This window comes from Asterias rubens, chromosome 16, assembly GCF_902459465.1.
Source record: "Asterias rubens chromosome 16, eAstRub1.3, whole genome shotgun sequence".
NCBI lineage: Eukaryota > Metazoa > Echinodermata > Asteroidea > Forcipulatida > Asteriidae > Asterias > Asterias rubens.
In genome coordinates, this window is record NC_047077.1 from 7,250,612 (window position 1) to 7,264,359 (window position 13,748).

Sequence of the window (13,748 nt, forward strand, 5' to 3'; positions counted from 1 at the left end):
TGGCAGGGCGCGAATTTTAAAGGAATGATTACTCATTAATTTAATTTTTACCATTTACTTTATTACGATTTATTAGTAAAATATATTTATTTTTATAACAATCTTTGCTTTGTGTTTTTGTATGTTGTTAGTAAAGTTAGAGTTAGATAAACTTAAGGTTAGTTTTGACTTGACTCAAGTCAGACTCTGTACACACCTAGCTAGGGAATTATTCTTTCAAAAGTAAGATCATCACCAAGATTCAGAATCATTTTCACAATGCTTGGTGAACTTTTTGCAAAAGAAAAAGAATGCCAGGCACAATTGACATCATAACTTTAGTAATCATTAGTATAGGCCTAACTAATCATCAAAAGACAGATTAACAAATAACATAGCAGAATGTAAACAAAGATGCAGGCCTGCACTTTAAAATTATAGAGCAATAAATATCTGAAAATAACAGATGTTTGTTTAGTAACAAAGTTTGGGTTGGATTCGTAGACCAGTATTTGTTGCGGTGGTTTAGTGCTAAGTTCAAGCGGTGTGCACAGTGTGAAATAATACTATAGTGGAACTATACTTGAACCCATGTTATCTGCTATGCAAACAGTTAAAGGTACTTCGAATGTGTTTTTCTTCCGATCTGATAAACTTGAGGATCAGAATGAATGAGTGCAGCCTCTATCTGAACTTTGTTGAAATCAGTCCGGTCCATAAGTCAAGCACATGTAGTACATAGGTACATGTTGCTGTCATAATCAACAACTGTAGCTGTATGAGTGCTAAATATGCTAGTACTATAAATAACACTTAACTATTTTAGTAGTACCATATGTATGGAGCTCTTGAACTGTGGGCTACTTATAATAACTACATGTAGGTCAAATTTAGCGCATTTTACAATAGCCATGTGTGCTTTATACATTGTTAATACCCAGGGGTGGATTTCACAAAGGTAGTCCTAACTTAGGACTAGTCCTAGGCAATGCTAAGAGATAGGACCAGTCCTAAGTTAGGATGAGTTACTGGTCCTAACTTTAGGACCAGTCGATGCTAAGAGATAGGACTGCAGTCCTATCTCTTAGCATTGCCTAGGACTAGTCCTAAGTTAGGACTACCTTTGTGAAATCCACCCCTGGTGGGGTAATAACCTTCCTTTTAAATAAAAGGATTTGGGTACTTTTTGTAACACAAAACATAAGGTCCACAGATTTACATTAAACTTTACACGGTTTGAAGATAATGGTGGTAGAAAGCTTACCTAAAAATATCACTTGCTGAGGTGCTGTAGTTTTTGAGAAATGAGTAAAACAGGGTTACAAAAATACGTTTTACATGCTGAAATAATTGTTGTCTCCGGGTACAAAAATTATTTGTTTGTTTGGAAAACAATATCTCTTACCTGTACTAAACATTTTTATTTTGCTAGGTGCGGCAAATAATATTGGTTGTATGCTAGCCTGGGAGTTTGCTCTTCGTGGAGCCAATTTAATACTGGTTGATTTGGATGCAGACGGATGTGCAAACCTAGCTGATAACATAAGAGACATTGGCCAGGCTGTGAAAATATACCAGTGTGATTTAACAAAAAGAGATGAGATTAATAGGTAGGTAAACAAGCACAAATTTTATAATGTTAAATGGATCTCATAAGCATAAAGGAAACAAAAACATGGGTTTCCCTGGAATATTTCTCTTGAGGTTTTCCTCCCACTCCCAGATATGAAACTGAAACTTCCTTCCTTGTCCTTTCTCCATAGGGTTCTTGACTAGTATAGTGATTGAATTTTGTACTTGTACATGAAGTAAAGTAATTGACTTTGCTTTTCTGAGAATCATTGGCTTCACAACCATAATTAATAAGGGAATAAAAAGGTAGCGACGAGTTCTTTAACGGCCGTTTAAAACCGGCAGGGTCATTGCCGTGTGAGGGCCTTAATCGCACGGCAACGATCCTGCCAGGGTTTAAACGGGCGTTTAAGAACGAGTCACTACTCTTTTATTCCTGTTCATATGCCCTTTTGTTAAAAAACAAAAAACAAATACAATTATCGACAGTTTGACAATTGAAAATTCAAGGTTTGAAGTAATATTTTCATAAACTTTGTGAAGAATCTGTTTGATGCGCGTGGGTTGTGTGTACGCGCGAGCGCTTAGAAATAGATTACGATCGTGCGGTTAGAAATAGAATACGCGCTGTTACTAATAGCTATGAATTGCGCGTTCCGCGTGATAATATTGGCATACGCGCGCGGCCGACACACAAAAGCCAGCCGGTTATAAACAGCTCCTGCTGGTCATTATCAACCGTATAAACACTCCATGAGACGCGCTCTCCACCAATAGGAGTAGCGAAACTATCTGGGGTATTTATTAATAGAAATAAATAAATAAATAAATAAATAAATAAATAAATGTAACAACTAAACGATTTGATCAGCAAGTTTGCTCTCATCATTTTTTTTATACGGCAATGTTTCAAAAACAAGTAAAACAAACTGTTAGTAATTGTGGATGTTTTTATTATTATTTTTTGAGAAAAAAGAATAAGCTTTTGCAATCAACTTGCCAAACAAATGGACCTATGGTATAAATACAAAAAATGGTTAATGGTCTGACGTTTCTACCCTAGCAGAGTCTTTCACAATGGCTAAATATTATTATTTGTATTTTTTTATCTGGCTCAAATTGAAGCTTACACTTGTATTTTGTAAGAGGCTTTATGAAATTGGACCCTGTAAGATTGCAAACTAAAATAAAAAACTTATTTTGTTTGTTTGTTTGTTTAAATGATCTTCCCATCAAGGGAACTCGGCAAACTCCCACAGGGGATATAAACGCCAAGCTGGCAACAGCCAATCTCTCTCATACAAACATTGGTTTAACATCTATGATTACGAATTACACAAATCAAGAAATTGTGTTTCAGTAACTAGAGGACAATATTTATCTTTATCAATCCTGTATAATACTTTTAACTGAACTGTTTACCTTTAAAAGATCTTTAAATAGTTGTGATTTTCATTGCCACAGGGTCATGTCCGACGTGTTGCGAGATGTCGGGAATGTCGATATTTTAGTGAACAACGCTGGGATTGTCAGTGCACGGAGACTACAAGATTGTCCAGATGTAATCATTCAACGAGTCATGGATCTTAATATCATGGCTTCAATTTGGGTAAAAAGTCTTGCTTTTAAATGTTGTGTAAATAATAATAATAACAGCTCTTTATGTATGTACATGTAGTGCAATTCCAAAACTTATCATTGCTCTTCACAAGCAAACAAGAAACAACATCAGCAATGTGAACACTAGAATAAATGGGTTTTGAGATTGCGCTTAAAAGCACCAACTGTTGGTGATGATCTTATGGTGTGTGGTACTGGTTCCTTGAGAGTTGGCCCAATCTCAACCATTGATCCATCGCCTATCCGCTCTTTTGACTCATTAGAGAAGATAAGACGAGTTGCGACCCTGTTTGGCCGTAGGCCTTCCCTCGAAGATGAATGGGTGGCAATGCAATCTGTATGGTAGTGTAGCGAAAGCTCATTCAGGGCTTTTTGAGATTACATGTACATGTAGAAAAAAAAATTAAAAATGTATCTTGATTTTTCTGAAAGGCCCTTTAAATTTTAGTTATAATGTTAAACAGTCAAGGACCGTTTTCTCTGTCATCCCGGTTTTACAATGTATTGCATCGCACTCACATATCTGATGTTTTCATTCTCAACCATAGATGACCAAGGCTGTCCTACCAGGAATGCAACAGCGGAACTATGGCCACATCGTCAACATCGCTTCCCTAACCGGCTTCATCGGTATCGGGGGACTCGTTGACTTGAGCACCAGCAAGTTTGCAAGCGTGGGTTTCTCAGAGGCTCTACACTGTGAGCTGTCACAGATGAAGAAGGATATTAAGGTGTCTGTTGTCTGTCCCTCACTGCTGGATCGGGGCATGTTTGAAGGAGCAAAGTCAAGGTAGGTCTACTTGGGCAGGAGTTTTACACTGACATCACTGGCCCGAGGCCAGTGATGTCAGTGTCGGGCCAGTAAACTCAAGACAGGACAAGTCCGGGGCGGATTGCACCAAGCGGTCTTAAACTGCTCTACGTGCTTAGACAGTCTTTAATTATAGACAGATTGCAATAGCGCGGTCTATCATTATAGCCAGTCTTAAATCTTAAGCCTGCTCTTAGCTGGCTATAATCGGTCTCAGTTTTGTTTTTTAAAGCTGGCGCTGCATTTGTTAGTTGTAGACGATTTGATGCGACAAGCTCTACGATGACACCGAATATTTAGAGAATATTACACCCATGAGAGGCATTATGATGATGATACATTGTATTGTAAATATATGTTCCCAAGAGTGAAAATGATTGGATATCCGTTGATTTTAACCTAGGTAGTAAGAACAATGCCGAATTGCCAGTGATGCAGATGTGCTAAGTATTATGGGACATTATTGTTCGTATTGCATTACTTTCCGCCGAATTATCTGAGACTGGCTTATTTCAACAGGCTTAATGACTGACTAAGCTAAGACCGTCTAAGGCAGATAGCCGGCTATAACTGACTGGTCTTAGACTGCTGACTAAGACCGTTTAATTGCAATCCGCCCCCAGTAGTCTTTTTTTTTTTTGCACATGTTCGTCCTGGGAAAAAAAGGCGACTTTTCCACGACGAACTTGGGGTTATTATCTGCCCATGTTCGTCCTGGAAAAAAAAGAGGGAAAAAAGACAATGGCGATTGCTGTTGGTCAGTCTGTTTTAGTGCTGCAGCAGCTGCTGTGGTTGTACAGTCTGCTACTGGAGTGCCAGGCCTTGTTGCTCTTGCTGCAGATAAACTATGGTTGGGTGCCAATCCTGAGCTCTATTGTCTTTGCTCTTTATCCTTTTGTAATATTGATTAATTCTTTTCTTTTTTCTCCAGAAGACGATCAGAGCATACTGATCGAAACGTCGAGTTGAAACCAATCTTTTCAGAACCACCCCAACTCATTAGAGATTGTCATTACATGGTGTTACCGCAAACCTTTCTATATCGTATTTCCACCATGCAAAGTTTCAAATCCTACCAAATTTTCTTGTCAGGTTTCCAGCACCGTTGCAACCCGAGTATGCAATAAGTGAGATCATGAAAGGCATTCTCCAAGATCAAGAGGTTATATTTATTCCATGGTACATGCAGTTCACACCAATCTTAAAAGCGTAAGTACATTAACCATTAACTCCCTTGGTCTACTTCACTCTACTTACCTGTAGAGCGAATACTACAATTGCATTGTTCCCTATGCCGGCAGGCAAATAGCTAAGAGTTTTACACACAATAGCGCCCTCAAGAGTCCCATCCCCAACGCCCTGTGACATGCGCAACACGTCGGCGTCCTCTTTTTCGTCAAGCGATACGCGCCTAAGTACTCAAGAACCACTCGTATAGTGGGGTAGGAGGGAGGGTGCTCTACAGGTAAGTATTCGCTCGTAGACCCACCCACACTACTGTGGGGTGGGGGTCTACTTCACTCTACTTACCTGTAGAGCGAATACTACAATTGCATAGACTCGCACCGAGTAGGCGGTGGGTATACGCAGGCTATCGTATGTCTACAGGGGCGTAGGACACGGGATGTGCCTAAGAACCCCAAGGAGGGCCCTAGACTGCCCGCCGGTAAGCGGGCGCCAAGGGGCCAGAGACGGGCTACGCAACAGAGGGCCGGACCAGGGTTAACAGGTCGGTCCAAGCGCGTGGAACCGCGAGAACGACGCGCGCGGCCCTGGGGGCCCGCGAATCGTGCGCAAGACCTTAGGGGGGTATCGCCATTATGGGGTAAAAACATAATAGGTACACCTCGTTAAATGTCCAATGCACATAGGTAATATATAAATTATTACATGTATAAGAGAGGAAAGTGGACTCACCAGTTAGTGTTTCTGGGAAGCTTGACTGGCCGTCTTCAGCACTTCTCTCCCGGCTCTGCCGTCTGTCTGGAGGACATCCTTCAGGTAGAGGTCGCTGAAGGTGTTAGGACACTTCCAGCAGGCTGCCTTGGTGATATCTGCTAAGGGAACCCCTTTAAAGAAGGCCCAAGAGGCGGATACCCCCCTAACATCATGCGCCCGAACCGTATTCTCGGTCGCCGGCCAGCCGCCCGGCACGGAGCGGATGGCAGTCACGATCCATCGTGAGATGGTGCACTGTGACGCCGGCCGAAAGGGCGGTGTTGTCGTCACAAACAGCTTTTTATGGTCCGTACGAAGTGACTTCGTACGATTCAAGTACCACTTAAGTGCCCGGACGGGGCACCACAGTTTGTCCTTCGCCTCTGATGAAAAGGACTTGATGTCCGGGACAAAAATGTCCGGGGGCGTGAAGGAACTTGACTGGTTCTTTGTTAAAAAGCCGGTCGTGGGGACCAGGCGGACTCCGCCTGGTTCCCATCGGATATGTCCGGTCTCTACCGACAGGGCGTGCAGCTCACTGCGCCGTCGCGAAGTAGCGACGGCCAGGAGAAACGCCAACTTGACTGAGAGCTGTAGGAGTGTGGAGCAATCCATAGGCTCGTAAGGAGGCCCTGCCAAGGTTGACAGAACGTCAAACAGATCCCAAGACGGGACGAGTTTGCGTTCTGGGGGACGGGTGACAAACATCCCCTTGATCAACTGGCTAAGGGCCCCGTTGTCTGAGACGGTGGAACCGTCTGGGAATCCGGGGTGGATCGCGGCGACGGCTGATCTGTAATTTTTGACCGTACCAGTCGTCAGGCCGCTATCTAGGAGATACACCAGGAAGTCCCCCACCTCCCCTACAGAAGTATTGGTAGGATGGAGGGATTCCCGGCCACACCATTTAAAGAAATGGCGTAGTCGGCTGTTGTATACCTTCCTGGTGGAAGCCCGTCGTGACTGGGCTGCGATTGTTGCAGCCCGTTGCGAAAGGCCTGCTGAGCGGAGGGATCGCGTGACAGCACCCAGCACGTCAGGTGAAGATCCCCCGGAGCCGAATGGGCCATCCCCGAACTGGGCTGGTACAGGAGATCCGCTCGCCCTGGTAGGATCACCGGACGGTGGACCAGTAACCTGATGAGTCGTGGGAACCACGGTTGCCGGGGCCAGAACGGGGCTATGAGAAGGACCCGGCAATCCTCTTGCTCGATCTTGGTCAGAACCCGAGAGACGAGCGAGATGGGTGGGAATGCATAAGCCAGTAGGCCGTCCCACTCTACTGATAGAGCGTCGATCTTCCATGCGTTGGGGTCTGGGCCCCTTGCGCAGTAGATCGGCAACTGGTGGTTCGCATGGGAGGCGAACAGGTCCACGTGTGGTCGGTCGATCAAGTGGAAGAGCGACCGAGCCACCTGTGGGAGAAGGGACCACTCCGTGGGGGCAATCCAGCCCCTTGAGAGAGCGTCGGCTGTGACGTTCTCTACGCCCGGAATGTACACTGCTGATAGTGCTGTTCCCCGCTGTGTGCACCAGTGGATGAGGTCCCAGGCCAGTGCACACAGGCGACCCGACCGGGTGCCCCCCTGGTGATTGATGTAGGCCACGACTGTGGCGTTGTCGCATCTCACCAGAACCGCACGGTCCCTGACGTCCGACTGGAAATGCCGTAGTGTGTTGGAGACTGCCAACATTTCCAGGACATTGATGTGGGCCGATCGGTGTTCGGAACGCCACACGCCTGCGATTTGACGCGGGTGGAGGGTTGCCCCCCAGCCGAGGAGTGACGCGTCGGTCGTGATGGTCACCGACGGCGGGGGCGGACGAAAGGCCCGGCCCTGCGAGATGTTCGCATCGGCTAGCCACCAGCGAAGGTGGGGGACTAGCCAGGGCGTTGTCGGCACCAGGTGGTGGATTTGGTGACGGATGGGCCTGTAAAAGGAGAGCAGGTGAAGTTGGATGGGCCTCATCCTCAACCTGCAGAAGTCCACCAAATCCACCATGCTGGCCATAAGGCCCAACAGTCTGAGCCAGGCCAGCGCTGGGGCCACCACTGCTGGGAGGAAGAGAGAAACGCACTGCCGAAGGTTCAGTAGGCGTTCCTCCGAAGGGCGGGCCAATCCCCTGCGCAGGTCGAGAGACGCACCCAGAAAGGTGGGAACCTGCGAGGGGATAAGGTGGGATTTCTCGGTATTGATTATAAATCCGAGGTCGGAGAAGGGCCCACGACCAGCCAGTCGTCCAGATATATAAATATCATGATGCCCCGCCTCCGCAATGCCGCCCCGATTGTCTTTGCAATGCGGGTGAACACCCGCGGTGCGGTGGAGAGTCCGAATGGGAGCACCACAAATTCGTACAGGGTATCGTTGTATAGGAAACGTAGGAATTTGTGGTGCTCCGGCCTGACTGGGACGTGTAGGTATGCGTCCTTCAGGTCGATACTCGCCGCCCATGCGGGTGGCACTATGGAACTCAGTATAGTCCTGAGCGTCTCCATACGGAAACGCTTCGGACGGATGAACTTGTTGAGGGGTTTTAAGTTCAAAATCGGGCGCCACACGCCAGCCTCCTTCTTGGGAGTCAAGAAGAAGGTTGACATGAAGCCCGTCTGAGTCCCAGAACGGGGGACGATACGCACCGCCCCCTTGAGGAGGAGGGCGTTTATTTCCCCCTCGAGGGAGCGGCGCTTTGCCAAGTCGGACGGCACGGGTGTCGGCCGGCTGAGCATGTCCGACGGGGGGGTCCTCGTAAACTCGAGCGCGTAACCGCGGCCGATTGTTTCGAGGACCCACCGGTCGGAGGTCACTTGCCCCCAGGACCCCAGAAAGTTCCGGAGGCGGCCCCCCACGGGTCCGTCGGTGGGAGGCCGCTCGGAGTTTGTCAAGTCACTTGCGCCACGCCCCGGTATAACGGGGGGCGGGCGCTCGGAAACCACGACCCGACTGGGTGCGTGGTTGGCCAGGTTGAGTCTGTGGGTAACGTGCGCCCGCCGTGTTATCGGCGCGGCCACGAAAACTGCCACGGGTCGCCTTTTGTTGGCGGCGGCGGGGGATGACGAATGAAGGTTGTTTCTTCGCCTTGTTACCCACGGCCTTAGGCGGGGCGTTGGGCTTTTTCAGATTGATTTTGTCCGTGGCTTTGAGGCGCTTCGCTTCAGCCTCCATGGACGTCTGAAACTGCCCAGAAAATAAGTCGACGCCGGTGAGTGGTAGATCGTCGAGGCGTTTACGCGCCCCGGCTGATGGTAGGAAAAGTGCATCTAGCACATTGGCGCGGCGTGACGTCGTCGCCAGGGTCGTGATCTTAGTGAACTGGTCGAGGATGGAACAAAGACCGTTGTCCAAACAATGAAGGGCCGCAATCATCATGTCCGCCGGCACCATGTTTTCCTCGTCGCACCCCTGCTCCAGATATTCTGATAGGAGCAGGAGAAAGGATGTTGTGCGCATACCCATGCGTGCCGAAGAATCCATTTTCCGGGCGACGTCCTCCAATTTGCCGCGGATCTTGTCCGCAAACGGAAGCTTGGAAGATGATGATCCCCTGTCCGCGATCAGCTTGTCGGAGGCTGAGTCTGGCAGAACGGGAGTGGCGAAATATTTCTGAAAATCCGCTGGAGGGAAACGGTAATACGGCTCCGTACGTTTGGAGTACGGGGTCCATTTTTTTGTTCCCATTACCCCATCCATCCTGTCGCTGCACACCCGATCCAAGGGCATCACCGGGAAGGGTTTAGCTGCGCCCGTTGCGGGGCCCGCCCTCTTTTTGAACGATTGGCGTTCGTCGGAGGGGGGTTCCGGCTCACAGGGGAGATTCATAACTCTTATCATATCTCTCTGAACCAAGCGTAGCTCGGTCTCGGAGACTGACAATCGTTGAATGGAGGTGACCAACTCGTCCTCCTCATTGGCCGAGTCGGCCGAGTCGGAGGGACGAGATGTCATCGAAGAACGGGATTCCGAACCGGCATCATCACGGCGCCCATGGTCGGATTCAAAGGCCGCCGACGGGTGCAGGCTGATGCATGGCGGGCCTCCCTGAGGGGGTCACCATTGGGTGGTAGCCAGCCGCCCCTGAACGTATGGGTTAGCGGGCGGTTGTGGCAAACCCGGGGGGGAATCCGGCGCACGGCTAGCCGTGTGGGGGAGTCCCCGTTGGCCCGGCGCAAGCCACCCATGGCCGTGCTGACTGTGGGGCACCGGTTCGGTGGCCAAGTCAGAGGGGCCTTGTCCACCACCCTCGCGACGACCCTTAATTGAGGCCGCGAGGGTGTGAAAAGCTTCCAAAAATTCCTCCCTCGAGATCGGGTCCCCGCCCTTGTGACGTTTGTCACGGTGGGGGCGACCAGAGGTGGAGCCGCTCGAGCTGGGGCTACGAGGGCGGGCTTTCTTGCCCTTTTTGGAGGGGCGTCCCAGAGCAGACTCCGTTGTAGTGTCGGAGGTCGGCTGCGGGGCGGGAATACCCGAGCAGCGGGTAAACCCTGAAGTAGAGGGCGACCCTTCGGAACGTAGCGTTCCGACGGGGCCCCAAGGGGTCTGTACCCCGTTGCCAATCTCTTTGGCGACCGCCATTGCCCCAAGCCCGATAGCGCAGGCTGCCTGGTCAGGGCGGCGGTATAAAAGGCCATCCCTGGGCACCGCGGTACTTGCGTGTGCACTGTGGGGGGCCGGGTGCACTGAGCCGTGGAGAGGTAATTTCTCCGGCTGTGCATGCCCTGTACCCAGCCCTGGGTGCACCGAGCCGTGGAGGGGTACCCCCTCCGGCTGTGCGTGCCCCGCTGGCTGGCCTGGGATCGATGGGGCGGGCCCCGTAGTGGAGTCCCGCTTACCAACTCGTCCCTTTTTGGGTGTCGCCCCGGTACTGAGCGATTTTTTGGCCTTACCGGGGCGTTTCCCCTTCTGTCGGGCGATCCCGGCGGAGACGGCGAGACCGTAAGGTCCCCCGCTCGGACGGTTACAGATCCGTCAGCCCCGGCAGCCGGCTGTGGCTGAGGGGGCTGACTGGGAGATTGCTTTGGCGGCGACGTAATGTCACCGCCGCAATCCCCCGAGGACTCGGGCTGTCTCGGAGGGATGTAGGTCCCACCTTCAACGACAAACCCTGTCCTCCCCGATTTCTTATAACTCATAATTAACTCACTTCAAGAAATTCACACAACTCTACAAGAAATTCTCTTACAGACTATCCTTTATTTTCTATCGGATATCTGTCTAAATTACACTCTTATTAGCTAAAAGGGGCAAAGAATCTATCAATACGGACAATCACGTACTCACGTCCGCTGTCTTTGCCGGCTAAGAGAAAAAGAGGACGCCGACGTGTTGCGCATGTCACAGGGCGTTGGGGATGGGACTCTTGAGGGCGCTATTGTGTGTAAAACTCTTAGCTATTTGCCTGCCGGCATAGGGAACAATGCAATTGTAGTATTCGCTCTACAGGTAAGTATTCGCTCGTAGACCCACCCACACTACTGTGGGGTGGGGATTTATTTCATAAGCAGGCAAGAGGTCAAGCGCACTAAATTCATGCTCTGGTGTTTCTACTCAGCAGAGTGTGGGTTCGAGGCCTGGGTCTTGCAAAACATCATCAAGGGATGGTTCATCATTGGTTTTAGAAAGAGTCATTGATTGCAATCTTCTCGTTTTCAACTCAAGAAACATGCCATACAGGGAGGGTACATCAAGTGTTTTTGGAAGATCACAATCATTCCAATTCTTTAGTTGTCAAGAAACATACTGTGTATCACATCATTGGTTTTTGGAAGAGTACGTTCAATTCGTTCCTGTAGTTTATAATGCACATCTCTGAGCGCTGTGCGGTTTGACTGGCTGATTAAATGTAGTATAAACAAACTTGCAGTTTTTGAGTGATCTGGAAGGTTTAGAGGTCATTATGTGAAGTGTGATTTGTTAGTGTGACATGTAGAGACCCCCTGAGGCTTTGTTTTCCAGTATAGCAATTTCAGTCTCTGCTGTTTGTAAACAAAAGTAACCCCAGGTATAGTGTCCTTCTACCATGGCTTTTCTGATACCCAATTTCAAACAAGGTTAATTACGAGCGTGCTTTTCCTTATTTATTCGCTGGTTGTCCTTGACTAATCTTGACAGGGTCCCCTAAATCCTTAACAGTTTTCTCTTTTTTTCATTAACCTTTCAGAGTTTTACCTGTGGGTGCATTCAATGCAATAGTATCTTTCTCCACCGGAATGGACATCATGAAGAACATTAAAGGATCCAAGAACAGTAGCTTACTGTAGTCTCTGCTGGATGGGAACAGAACACAGGGAAAAGCTGAGCTAATTTTGTTGTTAGATTCGTCCCCTGCCGTTATCACTAAGGGTAAAGACAGGCACCAGTCTTACAAACCAATGATTTACTTGGACAATCATAAAGACTTGTACTACACACAGCACTATGTCATGCAAAAAAGAGGTAGGTCAAAGGTCATCTGGCAGGTAACCAGCAGGTTCTGAAGGCCAGTGTTAATCGTGAACACCAAAGTGTGACGTCAGATGTTCGGCTTGGCACCATCATCTAGAAAGGCACCATGCCTAGTAGGGTTGTGGTATAGGGACGAAGATTGTTGTCGTCATTGTCTGCTGGAAACGCCCTCTATGTCAGCCGTGGGCATAGAGTGCCAAGACTAGGCGACTGTAAGCAGAAAAGCCAATGGGAAAACGATGTTTGCTGTACAACTAAAATGGCAGCGCCCACGAATTGCCTCAAAGACAGCATTCTGCAGGTTCAGGTTCAATAGTTAATGGGTGCTTTACTCAAATCATGACAGCACAATTTGAGATACGAAATAAAGATTTACGTACCTAAGTTGAAGACCTTTTTGAAGGTCGTGGAACCATCATAGATTGTGGTATTCAGGGATGGAGATTGTTCCAACTACCTCAATTTTTAGAGCACAAACCTATGAACGGCAAGTCAGATGTACGCACAGATGTTTTTGGGTTTTTTTGCGTTTGAACCAAAGAGTATTTTATTATTGGAGGGATGATCACAGTAAGACTCACAGATCTCCGTTTTGGGGATTATGATTATCCTTATTGGGTGAAGACAATCCTGATTGGGGTAGTTTTTGTATTCTGAACGAGGTAGTTTAAAAGGCACTGGACACTATTGGTAATTACTCGTAATAATTAGCATAAAAAACTTACTTGATAACATAATTTACAAGCAATAGAGACAACAGAGAGCTGCTAATATTAACAAACATTGTGAAAAATGGCTCCTTGAAGTAACATAGTTTTTGAGAAAGAGGTAGTTTCTCACTCTAATGTTAAGATTTCAGACCTGAAGTTTTTGATTGGCATTTGAAAATGCACAAATCTGACAACAAGGTAGTTTTTTCTTTCATATTCTCTTGCAACTTTGATGACCAATTGAGCCCGAAATTTTCACAGGTTTGTCATTTTATGCATGTATACATGTACGACTGGTGTATGTTGGGATACACCAAGTGAAAATACTGCCGTCGATTTCACAAAACTCTTCCTAACTTAAGACTTATCTTAAAAAAAACAATAGAGTCCCAACCCTGCACTGTAGCATGCAGACCTTAAGATTAATCCTAAGTTAGGACGAGTTACTCGTCCTACCTCGAGATAAGATGAGTCCTAACTCTTTGTGACATTGACCCCTGGTCTTTGACAATTACCAAACGTGTCCATGCCTTTAAAGATCAAGAAGATGAGGCTTCTAAAATAGGGTAACTTTTATAGCCTGACTGGGATAGTTTACCCCTAGTATATCCTAGTATGGATAAAGTATATTTGGGTTAAAGTATTTACCCATCGCTGGGGTAAAGGTATACGGGG

At 47.7% G+C, this 13,748-nt stretch overlaps 3 protein-coding genes across 3 annotated transcripts; 1 reads left to right on the forward strand and 2 right to left on the reverse strand.

Moving 5' to 3' along the window:
- The first annotated feature begins 646 nt into the window (after positions 1-646).
- LOC117301065 (epidermal retinol dehydrogenase 2-like) lies at positions 647-5,195 on the forward strand. The gene is made up of 5 exons (XM_033784947.1): positions 647-710; positions 1,412-1,589; positions 3,016-3,160; positions 3,720-3,961; positions 5,075-5,195. The coding sequence occupies exons 1-5, from the start codon at positions 647-649 to the stop codon at positions 5,193-5,195; spliced, it is 750 nt and encodes a 249-aa protein (XP_033640838.1).
- A 707-nt stretch (positions 5,196-5,902) lies between these two features.
- LOC117301066 lies at positions 5,903-8,651 on the reverse strand. Its single transcript, XM_033784948.1, has 2 exons — positions 8,303-8,651; positions 5,903-8,082 (listed from the first exon to the last, which is right to left on the reverse strand). The coding sequence occupies exons 1-2, from the start codon at positions 8,649-8,651 to the stop codon at positions 5,903-5,905; spliced, it is 2,529 nt and encodes an 842-aa protein (XP_033640839.1).
- Positions 8,652-9,863: 1,212 nt separating this feature from the next.
- Positions 9,864-11,051, reverse strand: LOC117301069 (uncharacterized protein DKFZp434B061-like). The gene has a single exon (XM_033784949.1). The coding sequence runs from the start codon at positions 11,049-11,051 to the stop codon at positions 9,864-9,866; it is 1,188 nt and encodes a 395-aa protein (XP_033640840.1).
- Between the last annotated feature and the right edge of the window lie 2,697 nt (positions 11,052-13,748).

Coding starts and splice junctions, on each gene's coding strand:
- LOC117301065 (XM_033784947.1), top strand. CDS start 647: ATGAATGAGTGCAGCCTCTATCTGAACTTTGTTGAAATCAGTCCGGTC. Junction 711..1,411: donor GGTCCATAAGTCAAGCACAT/GTAGTACATAGG, acceptor TTATTTTGCTAG/GTGCGGCAAATAATATTGGT. Junction 3,161..3,719: donor ATATCATGGCTTCAATTTGG/GTAAAAAGTCTT, acceptor TCTCAACCATAG/ATGACCAAGGCTGTCCTACC.
- LOC117301066 (XM_033784948.1), bottom strand. CDS start 8,651: ATGCTCAGCCGGCCGACACCCGTGCCGTCCGACTTGGCAAAGCGCCGC. Junction 8,083..8,302: donor GGAGCACCACAAATTCCTAC/GTTTCCTATACA, acceptor ATCCCCTCGCAG/GTTCCCACCTTTCTGGGTGC.
- LOC117301069 (XM_033784949.1), bottom strand. CDS start 11,051: ATGAGTTATAAGAAATCGGGGAGGACAGGGTTTGTCGTTGAAGGTGGG.